Consider the following 26,703-nt stretch of genomic DNA (forward strand, 5'->3'; position numbering starts at 1 on the left):
ATGGAAAGGGTGCAATTGTTTCATTTATCCCACGTCAATCCTGCCCCGAGTGTTACCTCCTTTCAGGTGAGGTGACTAAAATGGGGAGGGAGAAACTCTGTGCAAAGGACTGCACTAATCCTGCTGCTGCTTGTGGTGAAACATTTACCTGACAAACCTGGAGTTTTACCACCAAAACCACTAAGACTTTTCTCCCCCTCAGTGAGTTACTGCTGTAGAACAGGTCTGAAGCATTAAAAGGAAGAAGCCCTCTTCTGTGGGTCACCCATTCCTTCTCCTGCGGCACCAAAAGCAGCACGATGCTGCAGGAAAGCCAAGACAGCACGACTGCAACAAAAAACTGTGAGCCCCAGACACGTTCTCTGCCTCCTCACCACTTTGTTTTCCAAGTTTATTGCAACAGGACCGTACTTCTTTGTCCCGTATCTTCGGTGGTTTTTTTTAATTTTTGTTTTAATCCCAAAGAAAACTTAATGATGGGATTGCAGCCTCAGGACCCTCCCCGCGTGCTATCACTTGAAGTGATGCAAATATCAGCATTGCTGATGGGCTGCAGAGAAGCCTCCACGTTTGGTGGCACCCTCCAGGTGCCAAACCTGTCCTGCAGTGAGCCCTGTCCCCCCTCAGGCCCCAGAGCTGCTCTTACCTTCGATGGCCAGCATGGCTCTGAGCTCCCGGTTCAGCAGCTCGTAGCGCCTTTCCAGGTCGTGCTCTTTTTCCCTAGGCAAGTTGCAAATGTTCATCAATATGTTAATTACTAAATCATTAAACACTTAAAAGCACCTTTAACTCACATTGATTTTAGGACTCGCAACTGACTTTTCTCTTTAACTTTAAGCTACTCCAAACAAATGATACACAAACTTAAAATCTGGCTCTGGTGGCCTATTCAGTACCAGGGCCTTTTCATTTCATGTAAGGCCAGCTTTAATTCTGGCAGTTTAACTCCACTGCACTACAGGATGCAATTATTTCGTATTCATCTCTGGAAAGGCTGTTGTGGAATGTCCGACTTATAAAATATTCCCCTGGATCTAATGAGCAAATTCCAGCATCAACCTATTCACCAAGATAATATGACACTGGAAGTATTATTCTATATACATTCTGCCCTGATCAACAACAAAAATTAAACAAGGGATTAGAAAGCTTAATATTTTGCAGGTAAAATCCTCTGCCAAGTTCAGCCCCAGCAGGAGATAGGTGAGCAGAGGCTCTTCCCAGGGAAGTATGCAGGCATCTACACTAGGTGGCATTATGGAAAGAAGTATCAAACTGAAAGAAGCTGGAAGAGAAGCACTCGGGGCAGAATGCCTCTAAAAAAGAGCAGCACCTTCTCCCTTCCTCAACACGGCCAGAGAGAAAAGGTTCATTTGTCCTTACTTTGCAGAATCAGTGGTATCACTGCACTGTGACTGTTTTACTGACATCCCTGCAGCAGAGATGGGATTGAGGATTTTCTACAAAGCAGGTAGTGACTCAGATTTGGCTCTCTCTGAATAGACCTCACCTGTCTCATCTGCAGCACAATCCAAATCTATCCTAAAATTTTATTTGACTGTCGGGCTTTTAAAAATGTAACAGTGCTTAATATTTCTTTAATTTCTTTTTTCCCTGCTCTGGCTAATCCTGTGTCATTGCACGCTTCTCATTTTCCAGGTCTGAAATATGAGAAAAGTAAGTTACTCGATGTGTAACACATCCACACTACTCACTTTTGAGGGTGGTTTTTTTTGAGCCTAACAGTAAGACAGTAGGAAAAGTTTTGTATCTGTCTGAAGAGTAAATCATCCTTTTGTAAATACCTCTGTTCATCTGTACTTACAGAAGAGAAAGCTGGTTCATTCGTCTTATTAAGGCATTCTTCTTATTAACCAGCATGAACCACTCCTGCATCATAGCTTCTTCTTCTTCTGTGTTTCTTCCTGCAATCAAAAGAACTTCATTACTTCAGTGGCATTTCACCAACTGAGGTACATATTTTCACCTCAGGTTTTGCAGTATCAGTTGCCAGTATCACTGAGCATGACAAGGCATATTCAAATGGTAAAAATATCATATGACTGCAAGTCCTGCCTGCTTTATAAATAAATCTTTGAAAGCAGCCACCCTCCAGGATACATTTTAGTGTTCTTTATCTAAATAAATACCTTTTAAAAGGACCGTGTATTTTAAATTCACCCAAATGAACTTTATAATTGTAACACTTCCAGTGAAAAACCCTTACTGATAAAAGATGTCTGGTCATCACCAAGCACAAAAACAATTCCTGTAGGCAAGATCCACTCCACCCATGCAAACCCAGCACAGTCAGGATGATGTGGCAAGGAGCAAAGCAGCTGCACAGGAGATGCTAATCCTGAACTCTTGGCTAAGGTGTGGGCACCTGCTCAGCTTCTGTGCTCATGGCCACTCTTCCAGATGAGCTGGGAAGAGCTGCTCCTCTCCTCAACCTGCAGCCACAGGAAGCATCTGCACAAATACACAGAATCTTGGGATCCAGGTACTCAAGGGTCCCATGTGTGCATACATGGGCTGGTACCCCTTTCCCCAGCCCCCACCCACTCCAGGCAGGATCAGGACTCTTCACAGCCCACCTGCAGGCAATGCTAAGCCCTGCCAGACTCTGTGTCACCACCCCTGCACCATGAGCAAAAGGCAGATGAGCTCCAGAAGGCTCCTGACTGTGTTTTCCACGTAGCAGGGCTGCTGAGCCAAATTCCATCCTCTCTGAGCTCAGGGACTCAAAGTCCTTTGTGGAGGCTGTGCTTTGTGGAAACCTGCCATTCTCATCCCTCCAGCTGAGGTGATGAGCAAAGGCTATGTGGTCCTCACTGAATCGTGAAACCCACACATTTCATAGGGTTAAAATGAATCTGGGAATAAACCTGGAATACAGGCAAAGGAGCATGAGCTTGGTCACGTGAGTTTGCTCCCCAGCTTTGACAGTGCTCCACTGGGAGAGTGTTGGGTACATGCCTGAGTTTGAGCACCTTGTGTGCAATATGGGAACAATCACCTGTACTGAGGGGCTAAAACTTAATTCTGTGCTGTTTGTAAAGGGGTTTGAAATCTCTGGTGCAAAGTGCTGCACACTTGGGGATGCCTCCTTATTAACTCAAACCACAGGATCCCTAGTTGCAGAGCAGGCATTTCTAGCACCTGGAGCTGGGAAGACACCAGAGAAATATTGGTTTGCCCTAAACCAAAGCATTCATTTTCTGGATGGGAGCGTTTCGGATGCTGGACATGTCCATGTTCACACCCCAACGCCACAGGAGTGTGCAAGCCCAGACCTATGTGGAGAGTCACACCCTGACTGAGGCCCCTGCCTGCAAGGAAAGGTTTCCAGCCTTCTCCAAACTCTCTGATTCCCTCTGCCGTGGCCATGAAGCATCCACACGAGGGCAGGAAAGGAGGATGAACAGGGAAGTGGGTCAGCTTGGGCTGAACTGGTGGATCCACACAGTAAGACCAAGTTACATTTGGCACGCTCTCCTTTCTGATGGGAGACATCCACCAATACCCACTTATCCACCTGGGAAGTGCCTGGTGGATGGAATTTCCTGGAGGGATGCTTTCAGGGCCACAATTTGCTGGCAGTGAGACAGGAAGGGCAGAGCATCCCAAAGCATGGATGGACCCACAGAGCTTTTCCAAGCAAAAGCAGCTCCTGGGGCAACGGAGCAGTGAAAGAAGAAATCTGACATGTAGAAATGCTCTCCCACAATATCTCCACTTTGGGGTTTGTGCATAAAATATCACACCAGGGCATTACAACAATATTCATCTGTTCAGTACACTTTGCTGGTAAGTTACAGATCAAAGGCCTTGCTGCTGGTCCATCTAACAGGGTCTGCTTTTAGAAGGAGATAATAATCAGTATTACCAACCTTTTGTTGAAATGCACCAAGTAGTTGAAACTTATTTAGTGGAGAGGTGAAGAAGAAAGCAATTTTTTTTCTTTTTTTTTTTTTTAAGTCCTTGCAAAATGACCAGTCTATTCTGTAATGCATGAGATTTTTTACCAGCAATGTGGCAAAGTTCTCACAATTAGAAATCCGTGGCTACACTAACATTTCAATCAATTTGTTAGTTTTGGGGGGGACTGGGATGTCTGACTGAAAGATTATAAATACAAGCCCTTGCTGCACTTAATTTTGCAAGCCACGAAAAAGAAATGGGAGAGATAAATGTCTCCAAAGGGTTTGGCTCAATGGTGGATCTGACTTGGTTGACTTTGGTACCATGCAATTTCAGGTTAAGAACATAAACTTAAGATATAATCTTCTTTCTATTAATGCATTCCTCCTAAACACAGTTAGTTGCAACATATAATGAGAAAAGATCTGGGTAAAGCTTGGAGCTGTCGTGTCAGATCTGCACAGGTGCCTATTTCCATATATCTGTGCTGACACCAAAGCACATGCAATATCCACAGAATGGGCTGGTTTAAAAGTGAATTGACAAAGTCTTGATTGTTTTTACAGCATTTTAAATCTGTTTTTGTATTCGCTTTGGACCCATGTGATGCCCTGACACCGGTCATGTGATATCGGCTGCGATAGGCACAAATCCCTGGGCAGCAACAAAAGAAGAAAGAGCAAAAAAGAAAAAGCTGAGAAAAAGCTTGCAATTTGGAAAAAGGCCAATTTTACCCTGGCCAAGGCCTTTTTGATCAGTGAAATGACACATGTGTGCAATATTAATAGCAGTCGATCCTGATATTTTATTTGTTGACTGTCAGCTTTTAAATTCTTGTGCACAGAGCTGAAACAAATTCTTCCCAGGCAAGCAAAATAAAGATGAACTCCCATATATGAGAAATTTAAAAAACTCTTGGTAAATACACTAGCATTAGAGCATTACTTCTTTTTTTTTACTTGGTGAAAGGATGCACATGAAACACTTTCAACAAAGAAAAACTGAGTGTTCTTACTGCAACAACAGTGCAAGCTAAATTCACATTTACAATTTCTAAATGAAAAATTTAGAAAAAGCCTTTCTTCAACACGGTTCCACTCTGTAAAACCCAAGATGCTGCTGGGGTGGTTGTTGTTTCCACTTTCCAAGTGTACAACAAGTATTTAATTGACTTGCTACAAACGCTTGAAAATTTAAATTGGGAAAGTATCTGTGTTGTTCTCGGGGAAAAAAAAAACAAACCAACAAACTGTACAGATTATTTAAATGAAGCAAAACCCCCTATGCTTGAGAACAAATCGATGCCACACATGCAAACCCCTTATCTAAGCCAGTACAAGACACTGAAAATCTATAAATAGCCCACAGATCTTAAACTTAAATTTTTTCCATAATACATGCATTACACTATTGTTTTTGATAAACAACAACAACAAAACCCTTTTAAAGCTAGTAAGTTGGACCATTACAAATTAATCCTGACTTTAATAACTGGTTAAAGACCCCTTCAGCTTTATAAGTAACAAAAAATATTAAAGCCTGTGATCACAGCGAGCTTTTCTCATTTCTCCTCTAACCATTTGTTATTTAATCCAATACTAGTAATCCAATTTGTCCATCAGACTTTTAAAGGGCAGAATGCAACTTCTCCAGCTTAGACACTTTTCAAAGTACAATATATTTTTCAAATGAATGCTGGATGTTTCATTTTTTCCCCAACTGTTCCTAGCTCTAATGTATGAGGAAAAAAAGAACAAGATGAACATTGTTCGTACTGATTAAGTAAGAGCTCATTAAAGAGCTGTCAGTGCTGTACTTTGAATATGCATGAAGCATATAATCAGATCTAGTACCGTCACTAGAGGAGAATACGGTAAGTACAAAGGATTGATTTAATTACTTAGAGTGGGCTGTGGTGGTAAAGCAGTCTTGTTAGCGCAGAAAGAAAAGGAGGTTGTATTCTGGCACGGTTAGGGGAAAAAGGCAGTTTTAGCTTCTGCCACAATACCTAATCTCAGGATAAAGCACTTTACATTGTAGCTTAAAATGCAGAAGACTGCCAGTTTTCTAAAAAGACCAGAATTCATCTTATCTTGTTTAACCTCATCTGGTTAACTATCTAGCAGAACATATTTATTCTCTTCAACACGTAATTATGCTTATACCTTTTTATCCTATAGTTCAATAATGACTTCTGAAAACAGTCTTCAAATAAGAGCGGGCAGTGCTGCAAACATCATATGCATGCAAACTGCTGGGTAAGAGATTTGAAAAATGCAGCACCAGAAACTCAGATGAAGCAGTGAGTACACGCGCCCTTATGTGAAAAGTCAGTACAGTTTTTAATGTCGGACTTCAACCTGAGGAGGCTTCTGGCAAGGTTTCTCTCATTTATTTTCTTTTTCCCCTCTTCCTTTCTGTTTCACCCCCCACCTCTTCTCTTTTCCTTTTTTTTTTTTAAATTGATTCATTCTTGTTTTATTCTTCCTCTAGGAATCCAAGGGAATTCTCTCACATCAACTCCCAGTGCCATTTTCTAATTTCATTGTCTGGCTTGAGTGGTGAAGGATGCGTGCTCTATTCTTCTCTTCACTTGACATCTACCAGAACCCTCCTCAATGATTAGGAATGAGCCCAACACCAAGCCTCAAATAGCACCAGACATTAAATTCTGCCCTCAGATACGAGAAGCTCTCACTGGCTTCTGAGTCGCGATTCCAAGCTGTAATAGCTCCTGCTCAGGATTCAACAGAGGCTGCAGCATAAAGTTTGGTAATTTTGTTCCTTACTGGAACAAATTTCAGTGATAGCCAAAGTACTGAGAGTGGGGATTTTAATGATAGCCAAGAAAAATAAAATAAAACAAAAGCAAAACCAACAAACTACAACCCCAGATCCCTTTCCCTTCTCCTGTGGCTCATCACACATATTTCTGATTGTTATTTGAAATAAACTCGAGTCAATTTTCTTCTACAATATTCAAGAAGCAGGCTAACAAACACATTACCATTTTCTGAAAACAATATAAGCAACTAGCTTCTTTTACTGTTGTACAGCTTCCTGGCAAGCCTTTTACAAACACATCTTCCCTCATATTCTTCTGGATTTACAAATGGATTTTTGTTTACACTGTAAGCTAATTATCTCTTAAATTATTTAAATAAGAGGCATCTTGACAAATATCTCTTCTGAATCAATTTGAAAGAACTTTTTTTTTTCCTTTCCTGCTGAAAGTACTTTCAAACTCAGCCAGCTACCAGTGTATGTGTGCACCATTAGACCCATTATTTTTAAGCCGTTTGGGCAGCTAGACATTAGATAAACCCAACATGGATTAACATAGTAAACCTGTACATTGCTAAGAAAACAGCGAATAAAGTGCTACAAAACACTGAGAATACCACTTAAAAGGAAGAAAAAGCAACAACATGCAGGGACAAGATTAGTTTACAGTCTAAATGGATGAATACAGTAACTCCTCTACACTTCATACCATCATAAATCTGTCAAGATAAGACAATAGATTAATATTTTTTTAAAAATCCTCAAATGTAAATGTATTTAGCTGTTGTGCAAAAATGAATTACAACCTGTAGAGGATAAATAATAAAGGGTTTACATCAGCATCCCAAACCACCCCATTCAGTGTGGCAAGAAATAACAGGTTTACAGAAATCACTCTGTATGCCGTCTTAAGCAGTAATTGTTTTTAAATTTTATTTGCACTGTGTGTAGTGTGTGTGCCATGGTGTCATGGTTAAACACAGAAACCTTCCCGTGTCTCCCCATTTACCTCAACAGAACTACATGAAAAACAACCTACTTAAGACAGAGCCCATTCTTCATCCATTTGCTGATGTTTACACACAGTTTTAAAATAGAATAGAAGAAGCTTTCTTCACTCAACACACTTGGGTGAAGAGGCCTGCAGGAGAATGCCAGTGCATGGGAACTGGAGCGGGGCAAATAACAACAAAAACTGGCCGACTTTGCTCTGCTCCTCTTTCTGGGCTATTTTGTAGTTGACAGAAGCTTGGTGACTACTGAGAGCCGTTCAAATGCCAGTGAATTCCACAAATTTAACAGGAAGGTCTTTTGAAAACATACCCCACTGTCTTTATCTGTCCGCTTAAAAAAAAGAAAAAAAAAAAAAAAGTTGCATTCACCCAATCATAGGGACGAGTTTTTACAAGTTTCTGTATTAGGAGCAAGTGGACAGATTGGCTTGTTTACCTGAAGGAGAACATGAATGGCAAATGAAGAATAGTTCTAGGATGTGTCTCATCTTGTCTCGTTAGAACCTGGGGAAATTCACTGAAATTGAAGGTGGTGTGTTTAAAACCGATAAAAAGAACGATCCTTCCTCAAAGCCTCATCATTTACCGGTAGAACTCGTCGCCACGAGGCAATGTTGAAACTAAGAGCTCAGCAAGAATTAAAACCAGGGTGAATGTTGAATATGGAAAGGCAAAGCTGTAGCAATAAATATTCAAATAAACAAACACAAAACCACGGGAGGTAGGAACTGGATCCTCCTGCTTTAGGACACAAGCTAACCTTTAATTTTTAGAGGTTAAATTAAATGTTCCCTGGGGCCAGGTTAGCCTGTGACTGGCCCCTGCAGAGATTCTTGTCCCTGCCTGGGTTCAACCCACACCTGTCCCACTACAGTGAAGTGTTCTGGACCAGGCTGTGGAGCTGATCTGCTGTGACCTTTGCAGTTTTACTGAAAGGGAACACGGGAAGGGATGAGGAACAGCGCCGGGCGTTTTAGCTGACCAACCTCACATTGCTGACAAAGGCTGGTGGAAGGTCTCAAACGCCTCCAAGTCCGCAGCAGACTTCCCACTGATTTTAACAGTCCTCTCATCTTGCTCACTGTGAACAGCTTATGCACAGACGAGCTCTTATTTCTAATGTGAGTTACTGGATTTCACAAATAGTTAAGCAGAAAAGCCTGTATTTACAACAGATTTTTTTTTGCAAAGGAGAGTTTCATGAGACATACTCCAAAATGTCTCTGACACAATTGAAAGCTACAGTGAAAATTTTTAAATGACCAGTGGCCAACGATTTTTCACTGAATGAAACTCAGGCATCCCAAAAGAAACTTTTTTTCTTTTTTTAAATCACCTGCCTCTGCTTTCAGAGGGCTACCTTTGGTGGAAAACATCGGAATTTTGGATAAAAAGGTTTTTTCCAAGTAATCAGTGACAAAACAGAACCCACAACAGACACCTCACAGCATGAATGGATGCTGACCTTGAGCTTCAGGCCGCCCATTAGAGATTACCACACCCAGCTTTCTCCCAGAATACTTCCTCCTTTCAGGACAGGAGGACCTCCTCAGCTATTAAAAACCACTGAAAACGAACAAGAAGAGCCAGCAACAGATAAACTGGTGGGACTGTTGTTTAGATGACACCGCAGAAGTGAGAGCTAGCAGATGAAACCCTGGCACAAGTTTTTGAGTCCAAGCTGGATGGGAAAACGCCTAAGAACATTAGAAAGGCAAATTCATGGCCACTAAGTTGCTGTCTGAGAGCAGTTGAGAAGGAGACATTGATGTCCACACAATGGAGTCTCATAAAGGTAGGAATCGACTGCCAAGAATCTGCCAGGCAGAGTTACATTGCAGGGCATTGTCTGACTCTATTTCAGCCCCCAAAAGTACTGTAACCCTAATGAAACGGAGCTGCCACCAAGGAAATGCCTTTATCACAAGCACACATCAAATTAGCTTAATATCAAGCAAGAAACTATAATTTCTTTGGTTTCTGAAACATAAAAAAAATCAGAGAGGCTATTTAAAAACTGGAGAGCTGTGTAAACAGAAGGTCAGGGTTCTGACCACATCTTGGCACGTGCAGGGATTTATTTACCTGCAGTGGGACTGACTCACAGGAAGGCAAACATTTGTGGCCTGCAATCTGGGCAGCCTAAAATTATTATCACGGGACTGAAACTTCCACAAAAAGACAAATTGTGGAAGATAAAACCTGAAAGACCAGTGATTTTTCTCTACAGTCCTCTCTACAGCGGCCAGTAGAAAATAACAGAAAACCAACCAAAACAGATTGTCTGGACTGGATAAAGGTTATGAATATATTTAAAGCATGGGACCACCAATCCAGATCAAGAAACTTTGTTTCTGCCCACAATTCAAGCAGCAAGAGGTGAGATTCAACTGAAATACCTGTAGATTCCTGGAAGAAAGTGATGCCTCGAGGATAAGTGCCTGCAGGGAATCCTAGCACTGAGTAAAGCCAGCGCTTGTGCTTTATCACTCTCTGGTACTCCATGTACCCAAATTTTCTCCCATAGCACGATTTCAGAAGAAATTTAATCACAGGAAACATACACTATTAACTGATACACTCAAACTTTCGAAATTATGGAAAAAAAAAGGTAGATTATGCTTGGAAATCCAACAACAGAGAGATGATGGTATGGCAGATGAATTACTTAATTTGCAGATTTATAAGCAGAATTGGATGCTTTGTCATGAGTGATAGTAATTTTTCTACAGCTCCTAACTACTCCTTAGAACAGTGCTACTACCTGTTTATGTGGCAAGTGATAGCTGGGTAAGACACTGAAGTGAGAGGCCATTTACCTAAAAGTCATTGGAGTGTGCTCTACTAGGCAGCATATTATTCCATTTTTACCAAATGCCTTAATTCCTTCAGAACATATTCTCCTGGAGCTGGAAAAGGGTAGTGGACACTATAAAGTTACTTCTTTGATGGACAGGGCTGAATTTAACCCAAGCAACTGCCTGAAGTGAGGTGATGATGGCAGTGGATGTGACCTTGTATCCGTGTCCATGAAAATGTGTACTCTTAACTGGGAGTTGGCGGGTTTGTACTTCTGGGATCCAAACCTCCCCAGGGCTAACCGGGTGAGTCCAGCTAAGCTGAGGTGTCCCAAGGCCCCATAGCTTCCAGTTTTGACAGAGAAGGTGTTTTTGGTGGTAAATGGGAGAAACCCAAGAAAAAGCAACAGTGTTCTCTGCAGTGGCACTGTGGGCCAGGAGCCGCAGGGTGACCAAAGGGCCTCTCTGCTCGCCTTGGCTTTGCAGCAGACACTGATGTAGAGAAAGCTCACTCCAGGCACAAAGCCAAACACTGTGCCTGCCACATGAAAGAGCACTTATACTGCAACACCACAAAGAAAGATGGAAATCAGCTAAAAGAAGCAAGTGTCTGTTGGGTCTTGTAAGACTCTTGGAAGGCTTGCAAGCCTATTCATAGCGCCTAGGGCTCTCCCAGAGTAGTCTCCTGCTATGCAGGCAGTGCTCTACTTGGACTCTCCTCTTCAAGCTGGCTTCAACCTGTTGGCAGGTTCTTTGAAGGCAATGATGAGGCTACAAAAGCCAGGGAAGTGCATGGAGTGGAGGTTGACTTATCACTCAGCCCCTCCAGCCAATGGGGTTCTGTGTTACTTGGAGAAAAAAAACCCAAATACGGTCACTGCTGCTGCGGAGCCACTTTCGTGATTTAATGGATTTGGCCTGGGAAGGCTGAACACGCATGCTGCCCACGTTTGGTCTTGGAAAGGTCACCTCCTGTGAACTTTTCCTACCAATGCACAGACCTCAGACTGAAGAGATGCAGCGAATTAGAGACAAACTCTGAGGTTTGTCTTGTGGAAGTTTCTCAGCTGTAGAAACACCGGGTCATTGGGAAAGTATGGCCGGACGGTATTCCTTTACCAAAGGCAAGTCTGTTTTGCAGGAGCTGCTCATGGAAAGAGACGGATGGATCTTGGAAAGAGACAATTGCCAGTAAGAGACTGTGGAGGGAACATGACAGAAGGGAAGCTGGAGAGAGGCTGACAAACCTCAAGAACTCAAGATGTTCTCAATTGCTCATAAAATGCATGATTCTGTTGACTACAAAACACACACTTGGGCAGAAATTTGTGTACGTGTTGTGATCTGGGCCCTGGAGACTCCTGTCAGAGAATGAGCTCACTGGTGTGCTGGTTTATTTGCATTAACAAACCCTCATGAATGACTTTGCACTGCGTGTCTCAGCAGACATCTCTGGAGAGCTCCGGGTCACCCAAGCCACACTTGGAGGCCACAGAGAGGCACAGTCACCATACTGGGAACAAGACCTCGATCACAGTGTCACTGCACTTTTTTCACATGGGGTTTTGGTAGCTGTCAAAGCTCCCACTACCACAACCCTGGCAGCAAGTCAACCTTTCCACATAATGGAGAGAGACACAGCTCAACAAATGCTTTAGAACATCGCTCTGCTTTTGAAGCAAGCAGTAACTACCAAGGCATAGTTTTGTGAATTGTGACCATGTTAGAGCAAAAATCTTTTGCTTGTGTCAGAAACCTTTCCTTACACCCAACACAAACTGTGATCAGTAATATCCTTCCAGTCCCCTAGTTGCTAGGTATTTCCTACAGAGAAGGTTCACAAACCAGCAGCAGCAGGGACCCAAACCAGTATCACATATGTAGCGTTCATGCATCTAGAATTTCTTTGAAATGCTTTCACTCACTTCTTATGCTAAATGTAAAAAGATAAGCATCCAAAATGTTACTTTCAGTGATACTTTTACATTTTTTATCTTGCCAGGAAGGCTGTTATTATACTGTCCTTCCTCTTGCTCTGCTTTGGGATGTGCACCTTTGTCTTTCTCAACGTGGTTGGTCAACTCATTCCTGTCTCATGGTTTGGCAAGTTCTTGGTTCACCTGAGATTAATCATGCTGACCCAAGCACAACAGCAGTGCAGGAAAGCAAGGCTGACAAACTGCTATAAAAACTCGCTGTGTTGCTGATTCATTCTTCCTCATTTAGGCAAGATATGAAATACATGAAAAGACCATGATTTTTTTTTTCTCTCCTTATGTACATGCACAGATATTTTTCATACTTTCTGCTTGCAAGCTTGAAGAGGTAACAAAACCAATTTTTAAATTCATCTCTCAGGCAAAACTGAACATCCATCATTTTCCTCCCCAACCCCTGACACTGGTGAATACAAATCTGCATTTACTTTAGGGAATTCCAAAGAGAACTGTGAATTCAATTGTTTTTGAAAGATGAAATTTGGCTTAGGGAATAGGATGCCTCCTCCTAGCTCACCCCTCCCTACTCTAGCACGGATTTCTCTTGCAGACTGGGCGACTCCAGTAAGGAGCATTCAAGATGGTATAATACAGGCTGGTAAATACAGCTCGATAATCAGGGTTGTGAAGGGGCAGAGCATATAAGGGATTTATTTTTTGATAGTGAATCTATACACATATACATCATCAAGCCCCCATTGAGAAGCAGACCACTCCAAGTGATTAATGCAGCTAAAGGGGGCAAATAAGAGATCAATGACAAAAATCACCTGGTACAAAAAAAAAAGTAAAAGGTGTTGCATTTAAAGGGCTTTTACTTTGCATGCGAAACAATACTGAGAAACCTGTATTTTAGCACTTGTGCTCAACAAGCACTCTAAAGTATGTCGGGATGAGAACAGAAACCCATCCTTTCTAATAATCTTGTGACAAAAGCTAAAAGACATCATCCTATTAAGTAGTGATCTCAACTGCTAATGCGGAGTACTTCCTGGTGTCTTTTATGTAGAATGCCGCTATTAAAAAACCACTAAACATTCACTGTGAACAACACAGAATCATTCATCTTTTATCAGCATCTCTTGTTAGAGGAGTATGAGAGGGGCTGAAGGTGTCATTGATATTATAGAGCGGAAATTAATCAGAAATTTTTCTCATATTTTCCTCATCACACTCATTTACTTTTGTACAAATTTCCCCCTGCTAAAAAGTTCATACCCAGCCCCCTGTTGTACGCTTTTAAGTTGAGAATATTCAACGAGTGCGTCAACTGAAAGGCACCAGGTCCCAACACAAAAAGCATTCGAAATTCTCATTTAGTTGTCTTTATTTTGCTAGCGCCATGTGGTCCTTGAAGATGTAGAAAACACGGGAAGCCGAGTAAAGATCAGAGCAAGCTCATTAGCATTCTGACAAAATTGGAGTGGTGGAGATGTATAGTTTGCCTAGTTTGTCGTTTTGAAAGCTACCGGTGGTAAGCTTTCTATTTCATTGTGCTTTTGTCTTTTTTTGGGGTTTTCAACGCAGCGGGGTGGTTGTTAGCCTAGGTTTTCACAGTGCATTGTGGGAACCTTGCCTCACATTCAGCCTATATAGTATCATTTGAGTTCAAGTAAAAAAAAAAAGTAATTTTTTTTTCCCCCTATTTATTTCATAATCACCTATGCTAATGCCTAATTGTCATTTGGCTGTCAAAGCCCATCCTGCCCGACACCTGGTTGATAAAGTTAAAAACCCCCAAAGCCCCCCAAAATCGCCAAATAAAATAACGTCTCAGCTGTATTTAAAAATAAAACCTTTTAAACATGCTCCTAGTTTTCTTCAAAAGACAAGATAAGAAGAAATTAATTTAAATTCCCCTGTTTACAATAAACTAGAAATGAATTTGAGACAGATCTAGTTGATTAGAATTCAAAAGAGACTCCGTATAAGAGCCTCAATTCTATTTCAGAGCCTCTTGAAGGAAAGATGGGTTTATGCTCCAGAATTATGTAAATAATGAATTACCTCTTAGAAGACCTATAGAAGTTATTACTCTGGTCATTTTTTTTTTTTAACATAAGGCTCACTTTGAAGGGCTAAAAGGGCTACATTAATGCTGCTATTCGACATGAACGTTTCCAAGTTGCAATGAAATGGATAAAGGTCTTTTTGGATGAATTTATCTGCTAAATCCTTGTGGTTGCCCTCCTATCTTGGATGATGACCCAAAAGAATGTCAACAGCTCATTTCCCAGAGAGCTGGGAAGAGTCACTACACAAGCCATAATCTGCACGTTCTCAAAGAACCGTTTCAAACATTACATTTCACAAGCTGTTTAAAGAGATTTTTTTTCCCCCTTCTCATCTCCACTATCCTACCAATACTTTGGACATCAGTGCCTTGGAAATGAGTGCTTTAACAAAGTTGAAACGTGACTTTTTAAGTATTGTGTTGGTGGATCGGGCACACGCGCGCGCTCGTTCACGCGATGCGCAACAACACGTGAGTGCCCAAGGGTTCCCACATGCGTCCCATCCACATCACCAAATTCCAGCCATGCTGCTTGGCAGGGACAAGGCTAAAGATATAGCAAGTCACCCCTGATTTACCCACTGGATTTCTTTCTTGTTTAATATAATGTGTGCCAGGCTGCCAAATTGTAGATATCCTTTTAGTAGGAAAGGATAAAACCCAGCCTGGAAGGAGATACAATGGATCTAGGTTTGGAATACAGTAAATTTCACAATGGAGTGCAGACTCCAGACATCTTTACTTAGCAAGAAGGAAAGGATAAACACTGAGGGAAAGAGCTGCTTTATAGAAAACCTTCAAAATTCTTTTCTTTTTGTTATGCATTTGGACAGCATCATTATCTCTACCATCAAAACAGCCTGAGAGCTGCAGGCAGCCTCTGCTGAGCAAGAAAAGCAAATGGTCAGGCCAAAGAGGTCTTTAAAAAACAAACAAAAAAGTAGTACAAGGAGGTAACTGCCTGAAAACAGAAAGCTCTGAGATTCCCATGTGGACTGGCAGATCTAAATTTTTCCATCATATTCATAATCTATTTTCACTCTATGCCTCTCATTTCACTTGTGTGAAATACAAGAAATTTCATCACAGGAGATGTTGCTACATTTGAGCTATGTGAGGAACTGTAATCCCTCCCCAAACAAAAACAACACCCTAACCCTGAGAATTAAATAGCAGTTTTACTCTTGACAAAAGGTAGAATTTTGTCAGCTCTGAGATTCTACCTTTTATTTCAAATCTCCATTTAAACACTCAGTTCCTTTTCACTTGGGTTCCAACTCCCAGCAGAGGCAAATAACCTGGAGACTGTTATCTGCATGACAGTAAGGGCGACCGAATTATTTTCTATACTTTGCCATGTGCTTATAGCTGCAAAATTATTTATCTCCTTCACTGCATTCTACTACGAAAGTTCCCTCCAGAAGAATCGCCGGGACCAGCCATATCAAATTAGAGGGCAGTCAGGAGTGTCTAAGTCCAGCTTTAAAACAAATATCATAACAATTACTTAGCCATATGGAAAATAGGGTATGTCTTTCCTGAAAGCTTTTATATATTTTCTATCTCAAATTTCAACTTCATTAGAAACTATTTCTGACTAGCAAGCTGCAAGATTGCTAAATATCTAACTGTTAACCCACCATGAAGAAAGAGACTCTTTTGAATGGCAGAACTTTTCCAAGATGCAAATGAACAATAATCTAATTTTGAGAGTAAATTAACTGAAGGATTCATTTTAATATGTTTCAAAGTCTCCAGAATGAAGTGGCAGTTGCAGGCTCTGCCATACACACACACATGTGCACTCGTGCTCACGTCCACAGGCTGACACGGCACCCCCGCTACACCCAGCTTCCATCCTCAGGAGAACTCACATTGTATTTATGTTTAGGTTCTTATGACTTAAAGGCCAGATGTTTCACAAATGACCAACAATTGGAGGTTAGAATAAATTAATGACTGATTTCTGAGCTTTGATGGAATTAAGCATACTTCTTTTCTCAATGTGCCATGTGAATGTTTGCCCGTTAAACTTTTTTTTTTTTTCTTCTTCTTTTTTTTTTTTTTTTTTGACAAGTGAGGCCACCCGGCAGAAAACAACTGATGCAAAACCCAGGAGTAATCCCTCTGTTTAGTTCAACACTGTGGTTAGCCTTAACACTGCCTCTATTATCCAATGGATTTAGAGAAACTTTCATTTATTTGTTGGCCTCAGTCTTCCAACTTTGTTGCCTCCTTTAAAGGACCCAAGACCCATTCCTATGTAAATACATTTGCATAGGGCCACAATGAAACTTTCTGGGGCTGGGATTAAACTTGCAGAACTAGATAGCTGTGCTGCGCATATTTGTGATCTTCATGTAAGTACTTTCCCAAATACATATGAGTGAATGAAGCCCATGTCCACTCTGGCTACAGGAATGCCTGCAGTTTAAATAAATGCCCCATCGAAAAACTACAGAGCAAAGCCCCCGGAGGCTGAAGCAAGCGGCAGAAAACGGCACCCGAATGTCAAAGTACAATATAGGGAAGATGAACAAAAAGTCCTTTTCAATTAGGAGCTGCTAAAATCAGCACATTACTTGCTGCAAAATGTCCTCTCCCAGCTTGTTCTGGTAGGACAACGGGATCCCTGGTGTAAAAGTGATGATTCACTTGCATTTCCCTTTTTTTCCCCTTGTTCCCTCTGTTTATACGGAGTAGCTAGGGTACAGTGAATTATTATGAACTGTACCCAATGCAGCCATCCTCCAGCCAAGGCAAATATAAAGCTTTGCATCCAGCAAGTCTGTTAGGAAACAGCACCCGGATTAATCCCTGCAATTACAGCCCTCAAAAAATGCTAGTGGACACTCCACGCGCAATTTCGCCATTCCCACAGACAAAATGCCAATACCTTAAAGGTTTATGTTCCGTAAGGGTGGCTCGATGGACCTAAAGCACAGCTAAGGAGTGGTTTTGTAATTTCGCTGGCTCTGATGACTGTGGGCCAGGAATTGCAACTCAGTATATTCTTTTGGTATGCATTTAAGGAGATAACACCTCCTTCCAGGGCTCACCGCACACAGATATGTAATTCCTTGTTTTGCTGTGCATTTTGTTCTTATCTAGCCTAAAAAGCTTTGTACACCTAACTTTAAAAAAGGTCATTACTCTAGCATCGTTCAAGTGCATAACTACAATGATTAAAAAAAAAAAAAGAAACCAAACATATCAAATTTAATCACATGCAAAAATACACTGGTCACTAGAAAATGAATGCCATAACCAGCTGGATGTTAATGAAGGCGCTGTTACAAATCATAACCCGATTCTGATTTACACTGTATTTTCCTCATTTCCCACTGTATGGTGAACCTCTGCTGCCCCATGTAAATACCATATACAAACCCAATTTCTCTCGTTGGACTAAGCACATCAATACAAAAGCAAATGAACTACCAAAGTGCCCTAATTAACAATTTTGCAAGTGAATGCAGACATCAGTGCCACACTGCAGCCATTAAAGTCTATCCCTTGCCATATCTGTTTCTGTTAACATTTCAATAGACCAATTAAATGACCTTTCCCCCCTCAAACTCAATTAAGCTATTTGAACATCAATTGATAACTTACCATGTATTTATGCAAAATGTGCAAGCAAGAGATTCATTTTTTTTTCAATCCTAACGATGTTTTGAAGAAGAGAAAACTATCTGAACTATCCTGTCCTGGTATTCCATGGAGAGGGGGGGCCAGGGACGGGATTGCCTCCCAGGGGAGCCCGCTGGGCACGGTGGCATTGTGGCAGGCAGTTTGGAGAAAGCAGGTGTGAGGCAGATATTCTTCTTGCCTGCCATTTGGTCCCTACCAGGCAGCTGTCTTGGGAGGCCAAAAGAAAGCGGGGACAGCCATCTCTTTCAGCTTGTTGGAGTATCACGTCGCTGGGTCACAGCCAGCACACTGGTAGGTGGCACAGGGTCACATCAGCCAACTTGTGGATATCCAGAATTGTTGCTTTTCTCCTCTGTTCTCCCCTCTTTTTGTTGCTGTCTTACCTCTGGTCGTGCAGTGGAAAGGGGTGTCCAAACCACACACACACACACCTTTCCAGCATCCCAGGGTAGGTGTGACACTGGAGTGGAGCCTGCACGCCCCATGTAAAGAGAGGTGATTTGCCGAGATTTGCATTTTCCCAAGGGGCTCCATGCACCATGGATCTGTTTGTCACAAATTCAGGGGCCTTGAAGGGAAGGAGGTCAATGTCTCCTGTTTAAGAGCTGGTTTTTGCATCCCCGCACAGGTAAACAGTTCCCCCCAGGGTTGGTAGATAGGGACTGAAAGCCAGGGGATTTATTTAAAATAAAGCCACCTCAGTCTAGAAAAGAAGAGTTTCGATGTTGCTGCAACTAATTTTAGGTTGGAAACATAATTTTTTTGGCCTCAAGAAATAAGAGGACAATGACAGATCTTCCAGGAAAAATAAGAAATTTTGGGTAGCACATTCAGAAAACAGGTTTGCAAGTATCTATTGCCTCCCTAGTAGATTTTAGATTTAAAAAATCCTCTAATTTTAAACTAAGAATAAATCAAGCAGAAAACACAGAAGCAGAGGGGAGGAAGGTATAAATTGCTTAGCCTTCCTTATGTCTGGGAAAAAAAAAAAGTTGTACCTGAGCAAATTAAAAAATCCCACTAAGCCCCAAAAGTAATCTTTCTTAAATTAAAACAAAACAAAACAAAGTAAAAAGAAACCACTTTGAAGATGGGTAGGAGAAAAATTGAAGATCCAACTCTAACAATTCCATTTGAAGTTTTAGCTGAATCCTTTAAAAAAAAAAATCTAGTGGCACCCTGGGATAGTTCAACAAAGGCCTGGTTTCTGGGAAAAAAAGCATTGTCCCTTTCAGAATGTTAATCTGGTATATCACTTGCTACTACACCCCAGCATGTACTTTTGCTCATATCAACAATTAAAAGAATACATTTATTAAATAGTCTTATCGCTGGATGTTATAACTTGTAATTCATGCTAACTAGATAACCAAAGTAAATTTTATTTAAATTCTCGTTTCTTTGTGAAACTTTGTAGATGGTGCATATCTCATGATTAACGGACAACGTCTAAAGCATCCCGTCCTCTAATCTTCCTAAAATCCCTTTTCATCCGATTGTTTAAGACTGCTTGAAAGGCTAACACCAAGTCTAAGACTACTGCACATTTGGGGGAGGGGAGCCTCTGTAGGTTAGCTAATTAAACTGTTTGTCTTCTGAAACATTTAACTGGCTTTAGAGATTATTCTAATTAAGAATGATGTTAGATGTATTTTTTAATGTAGCTATTAAAATTAATCATAATCCAGCAATCTCATGTGCTGAACTATGTAAATAGAGATGTGCTTGAAATCCTGCTGCAGTTTCTTTATTTGGGAGTTGATCATTATGGATTCTACAAAGCACGCATCAGCATCAACCTAATTTTTAATTAAGAATGCCTTGTGAAACTCTAACTTTTACTCTGTATTTATGAAAGGTAAACAACTGACCTCGGCAGAGGCAGGCTCCAGTGTTTCCCAAGCAGTAGAGCTACGAGGGGGGATAGGAGCTCATTCATACTGTACATCTTTTTCTTTCTACTTCGCAGACCGTGGATTCAATTGAAGTGAAGGAAACCCATTAATTTTGGAAGGTCTGCAACTTGGCAATCGCAACTTCTCGGGCTTTTCTTTACTAGACATACAGCAGAGCTCTCACAAATATTGCTGGCAAGAAATTTTAAAAAGCAGACCACATAAAAAAGTTGGCATTCAAACAGAAAGAATGGCTGGGGCTAGAAGCCAATATGTAAATTGGTTAGTTAAAAAAAAAAATCTAGTATGATTTTCTCCTTAAATAATTAAGGAAACAAAACCAAAACAACAGAGAGAAACAAATGAATTATGACTGCAGTACACACAACAGGCAGCCTCTATCAGAACTCAGAAGGGTATTATACTCTAAACACTTTTTCTTCCCTTACTGCTGAAAGATTAATACTGGTTATCCCATTAAAGTTGGTAAAATGCCATTCTTGTGTCTTAAAGCTCTAGCATTGGAGGTCAAGAAGTGTATGCTGCTTCTTACAAGGCTAGTGTGGATGTAATCTTCCCAAAGTTACAATAATTAATGTTAAGCTTCTTTAGCAATACGTTTCTGAAAGAACTTGCCTGATAATATACTTAGAGCCTGGCTAGCTGTTTGTGTTTCTGAGCAAGAAATGTATTCTATGCTGCTCACGTACTTCAGCTTAAATCTTTAGTCAAACTAGGGTGATGATGAGCAGTTTGACTCCTAAGCAGAAATAATATTTAAATTCTCAAAGGGGAAACATTTCGGGTGTAGGGAAATCAGGGGGCACGGATCCTACTTCCAAATGTTTGTCACCACTAACCCGATGGAGATGTGTTCCGTACAGCCATACAGATTTATTTTAGGATACCCATCCCCTAAGAAAGCTGCCTGTACAGGTGCAATATATTTATTAGGAGGCAATCTACAGCAACTGCAGAAGAGCTGACACTGGAGGTCTGCTCTCAGCCCACACCTTAGTACTGAGTACAAAAGCTCACTGCCTGGAAGTGTCCCCACACGCTCCAGCTCGGAAGCTGTGGCTACGAACGAAAACAGGGAGTGTAAGATTAAATCTCCTTCTGCTCTAAAACTGAGATCATTTCATTTATTTCAAGCGAGCTACCTCTGCTTCTCCCATCTCAGGATTTGGCCCTTTCCACATCCATTAACAGCCTGGGTTATAGCAGCATTTCTGAGTCATCCCACGAATAAAGGAAGGTGTATTTTTCTGAACGCATGCACTTTGCTGCAGCGTGTTTGAATGAACCACCTTGATGTTTTGCACTTCTACTTGCTGGAAAACTTAATAGACAAACACATGTCCCAGGTTAAAAAACTAAAAGCCATTTCTGTGAGTAAAGCTGGGAATGAGCGGCCCAGGGAAGCCAGAGCAGCAACGCAGTCACCGAATGGAACAGAGAATCTCATCCGCATCTTTGTTTCTGCCTAGTGCAGAAAAGAACCCCGATGATACATACATGTTTATCTATTTGCTTCCACTTTCAGCCCTGTGAATGCATGCTTTATCTCTGGGCATAACAGCTTGTTCTGGTAGAAGTTCTTTTTGTCTTTCTATGCAGATTTTAATGCAACAGCATAGGTAGGAAATTCACTCTTGAATGAGTTCACAAGGGAAAATTATGCAAAGAGGTTACTAATCAGTCAATGACCTATCCTTTGAGGCAATACAGTAGACACAGGAATATCCAAAACAAGTCACCCTTATGCATTATAATCACAAGCAATAGGCACAGGGACTGATTCTGTTAACCTGACAGAGAGTTCATTCTTCATCATTCAAATAGGTGAGAGAAACAAAAAAAAAAAAAAAAAAAAAAAAGCATCCTGAAGCACAAAGCAACTTAGACAGTTTACTGGCAACTTGACCCTGAGACGGTTCCAAAAACCAGTTTCACAGACACGAGCGTGCTTAACAATGGTGTCAGTCAGCCAGCCCTGAAGCTGCCCAAAGAACCAGCCAGATACTGCTGCTGCCCAAGAAAAAAATATATTCTAGACCTGGCTTCCAGATAATATAGCTGTAAGGCACAGGCTCACCACAGCTGTTGACTGCGATGAAGATGAGGGAGATAGAGGGAAGCTCTGGTCCTGACACAACCGCCCAGGCTCTCAGCTACCTGATGGTCAGGCAGCACCTTTTGTCTCCCCTTTTTTTCTACATGTGCTCTGATATTTGAGGCATAAAATGCACTGAATATATAAAAAAACTCTGAATTTTATGCCTCAAAAACTACACAGCCAGGCAAGCAGAAAGAGCTGTGTTATTTCTTACTATCTGATGCTAGACAGCTTGTATGGTTTAATTCAGTATGTACTTGCAGACTGTAACACACCATTATATGTGTGCCCTGGACTGCTATTAAAACAAAACACAGCATATATGTCCATACACTGCTGTGTCTAATACATAAATGCTATCACTTTAAAACCTTTTGCATATGTCCATTTCATTTTTTGTACATTTAAAAGGAAGAGCATTTCTCCTGGGACCCAAGTTCTAGTGCCCTGACACTGGCAAAAGCCAAAGAACAGTACGAAATATTACAACAAAAAGACTGAATACAAATTCATCCCAGGATGAGATTCAAAATGAGAAGTGAAAATTTCATTCTGTTACAAGAGACTAAATCAACTATTTTAACTCTCTTTTTGTGCCTGTACTTTTTCAGCTCAACCTTTTTCCTTTTCTATGAAATTCAAATGTTTCCCTCTTACAAACCTCAGTCTTTTATACCTTCAAAGCTGTGTAAAATGCTAACTAATTAATACATGTGACTTTCCTTTCACATGTGACAACAAAGCGTATGCTGCTTTTTTGATTGGTAAGAGTTAATTTGCAGTGACACAACATATGTGTTTACAGGTTTTCCAATGTTTGTTGTTTGGTTCACTGTGTAATTAGTCCTACTGACAAGGAAGCTTATGCACTGGAAAAGGAGGGGTGAAATAGTGGCTGGGAGATGGCAATCCTGCCCCATTTTGAGTACATGCAGTGCTGAAATCGGGTGCAAGTTGAAGAAAAATAAACAACACCCCCAACTCAGAAGATAAACGTGTTACAGACTCTCAAGCCACAGTAATTGCCATGAAAAAGGCAGAACTTGTCAAGACGCACCCCACAGGACTAGCTACACTAGGAGGAACCACCAAGGTCTATTACAGCACAGCAATGGTGAGTCTCAGCAGATGTTAACTCTCATTTTTCAGATCTCATTAAGACCATATGCTCCTGGGCAGGGCCAGCACAGATAGACTGCAAGATCCCAGTGGCTGGATTGTCACCACCGAGCAGCAGCACAGACCCAAAATAACTTCAGCGCTGTCATTACAGCTGCGCTAGGTACAGCAGCAGCACGGAAATAGCAATCAAGGAGAATGATGGGCCAGTGGAGAATGCAAATGATGGAGAAAAAACCCCTTTACTGTTTAAGATTCACCCTGAAAACAGGAACTATGAGATACCTGTCAATATATAGAGCTTATCTGTCTGTGCAAGATTTCGCGATACCGCGTTCGGCTAACGCGGCTAATGAACGAAAACGAACTTGACAAAAAATAAACCCACGAGGACAGTTTAAAACAATAGATTAAACCACCTGCATTATTTCCTGCGCAATTAAATTCCAGAATTAGTATAAAGTAGGAAAAACACCAAAATGGTGATAGCATCGCTTATCTGGTTCTCTAGTGAATCGCGTTCGCAGCCACCCCCACCGCGCACCGCGCGTTAACTCTTCGCACCGTGGCTATGTACAACTCTGAAATATAAAATTAGTTGCTTTTGAAGGACACTGAGCTCCCTCTGGTGAAGGCATAACAAGTTTATTAAGTAAGCACCACCTCTGGAAGTATAATCCCCTCTGGCTTCTTCCATGGAGTTTATTGGTTCAGTTTTCCTAACCATGAGCATCATTAGGGCAATGCAGTAATTAAGAGTTGTTAGAAAGTGAATTCTCAAACTGCAGATTAGAAAATTAAACTATTTCCTGATTACATATTAATGGAGCACAACAATAGCAGTTGCCATAAGCTTGGAAGGCAACCAAGGGATAAATCTGTGTACTTAATTACCATAAACAATGGCTGCATAGAAATGAAGTTTTATGCACATTCCCTTCTGTAATATGTCTGATATCAGTACACACTTGACAATTCTTGTTCAATTATCTCTATTATTTAATGCGCTGTGAACGGCTCTGTGTAAATAAAATTAACCACCCCAATTACTTTGAATTCATCTAGGGACAACGTAATAAAAAATGTGAAGAATTCTGTATGCCTATTAATCTAAAACATTACAGAAGCTTTCACCAGATTTTCTTGTCTATATTTATTTTGTCTACATTTATTTTAGTGCACTGCTAATTCAATTACATTTACCATCAGTGGTCAATCAGCAGCAGCAGAGGGTTTTTTTAAATTTCTTAATCCTTGTACAGTACCACAAACATACTCATCCATTAGTAAGGTACAGGATCTCACATGGAAAACACAAATATGCTTCTACTTGAATTTGGGAGCCTGAAGTTAATCAGAAAAACAATTAAAAACACTTCATACCCCGTGGCCAGATAACAAAATATCTGATAGCTACAATTTTTTTTCAAATACTTGTTTTTGCAATTAGTGAAGAAACAGCGACTGAAAAAGAGATAAATTTCAGATTAGAGATTTGTAAACCAGGATCCTTTGACTTTTATTTTAATTGTGCTACGTGGTAATTCTGCATTTTAATTGGCATTTGTATATCAAGATGACGGACACCTTAAAATGCAATGACAGAAGAATCTGCAGTGGAGGAAGACACTGTCTGAAGCAGAGACAAAACCATTTTAGCCATAGCAGGTTAGGCAAAACATGGGTAAATACAATCCTGAGGAAAGCAAGATAATCCTACCTCTGTCATTATTTACTTTCAAGCCATTACAACAGAGGAAGAAGAAAAATCAATGATATTAGATCATGATTTTATACTCCACCATCCAACTCATTCCTCCTACTTGCATGTCTGAGCTGCCTTTTCTCTAGAAACTTGCACCCAGCAAGTTTTTTGTGCTGCTGTGCATCAGAGGGCGGATGTTGCAAAATCCTTGCTATAAACTCTTACCCATACCCCAACAGCAGCAGCGAAAGTGCCATGAGGTTATTCCAGGGAGCTCAGGGCACTGAAGCACTGATTCCCCTCACAGCTTTGCAGTGGAGCAGTAACCACCCTGTGCTGGAACAAGGTGAGGTTACATTTTCATTATAAGTGCAAAGATCGAGGACTGAGGTTACGCCACCACCGACATAAATTACAGGATATTAATAAAAGTGTGACTACTCAGATTCAAATGGAAACCAGCAACCCAGGAATTTTAATAACTTTTATTTTTTCACACATCTTAGGAAAGTGTTTCTAGTCAAATCATGAGCAGCTGGCACCGGAAATGCAAAGCTTCAGCCAGTTCCAAACTCTGTGCCTAGCTGACGAACTTTGAAAGTATCAGCTCCCTTCTGGCCAGGAGCCAGAAACTCGTCTTCCCCAGCCAAAAAAGCTCCCTAGCAGAGCAGGAAAATGGCAATGCATGTGCAGACAAGGACCTAGGCTGTCCTCCTACAGCCCCATTTTCATTAGATGCCCTTCCCTCCTGGAGGGCAGCAGCTCCTAGGGCAGTGGTGGAATGGATACTCTGCAACCCAGGCTGCATCCTAGGGAATGGACTGAGAGCACTTGTGTCAAGGACTCCTCTCCTCCTTGCTCATGCCAGAAAGGGAGTGGGGCACGGCGAACGTCCAGGATCTATTTCTCCCAGATACCCATAGCCAGTGCGCCCCTATCGAAGCCAGTGTGGCATTTAAAACAAATATTTTGATACATGGGAAGAGGATACAAAAATCTTTTTCTGTGAAATGAATGTGTGATTTGAAACAAATGATACAGAATAATGTCCAAGCTGCTGTCTGAAAAAATCCCTCCTGGCTGAGCAACAGAAAGGACTCTTGAACCCATAAGGATGAAGAGCTGCCAGGTGGCAAAGAGTCTCCCCACTGGAAAAAACCACCCCCAGTTCTGTGCTGGAGAAGGATGAGAAGAGACAGTGCTTTCTTCCTAGTAAATCTCAATAAAGAACCAGATCAAGCACCAAGGAGAAGGAAAAGATGGTGTAGACCCCAGCAGATACAACAGGGTTGAGAAGACCTTGCTCTACCTTCTTCTTGAATTTAATTTCATGGTAAATGATTGAGTAATGATGAGAATCCCTCAGTTGTTTGATTTGTCTTGGTCTTGGCACACACAGAAACAGCACTGAAAATCCCAATACCAAATGTGCTCCCACACGGATGGGGACTGTGTTAGGATCATTCAGTGTAAGCCCTTCCTGACACAAATGTACAAACATGGTACCCTGCTCCAACTGCTGAGAAGTAAGGTCAGAAGAGACCTTTACTTGCCTGGGGTTCTCCAGTATTACAACCCCGAGCACTACAAAATTAAGAAAGAGATGTGATTAAAAAAAGAGTGTTAATTATTAAACCAATTAATTTGTGGTTCTTGTCCTTCATGTTGAGTTTTCAGCATC

General features: G+C 41.2%; 1 protein-coding gene across 6 annotated transcripts in view; it reads right to left on the reverse strand.

Annotated features, from left to right (window-relative positions):
• The window catches only part of EHBP1 (EH domain binding protein 1), a 204,652-nt gene that overhangs the window by 7,042 nt on the left and 170,907 nt on the right, over nucleotides 1–26,703 (reverse strand). For all 6 annotated transcript variants that reach the window (XM_063391613.1, XM_063391615.1, XM_063391611.1 and 3 more), the window contains 2 exons: nucleotides 1,826–1,925; nucleotides 647–720 (listed from right to left, as the gene is read on the reverse strand). In XM_063391613.1, coding sequence (XP_063247683.1) covers nucleotides 647–720; nucleotides 1,826–1,925 — 174 coding nt within the window. The remainder of the gene's footprint in view (nucleotides 1–646; nucleotides 721–1,825; nucleotides 1,926–26,703) is intronic.

The sequence above is a fragment of the Prinia subflava genome, chromosome 2 (assembly GCF_021018805.1).
Source record: "Prinia subflava isolate CZ2003 ecotype Zambia chromosome 2, Cam_Psub_1.2, whole genome shotgun sequence".
NCBI classification, from domain to species: Eukaryota; Metazoa; Chordata; class Aves; order Passeriformes; family Cisticolidae; genus Prinia; species Prinia subflava.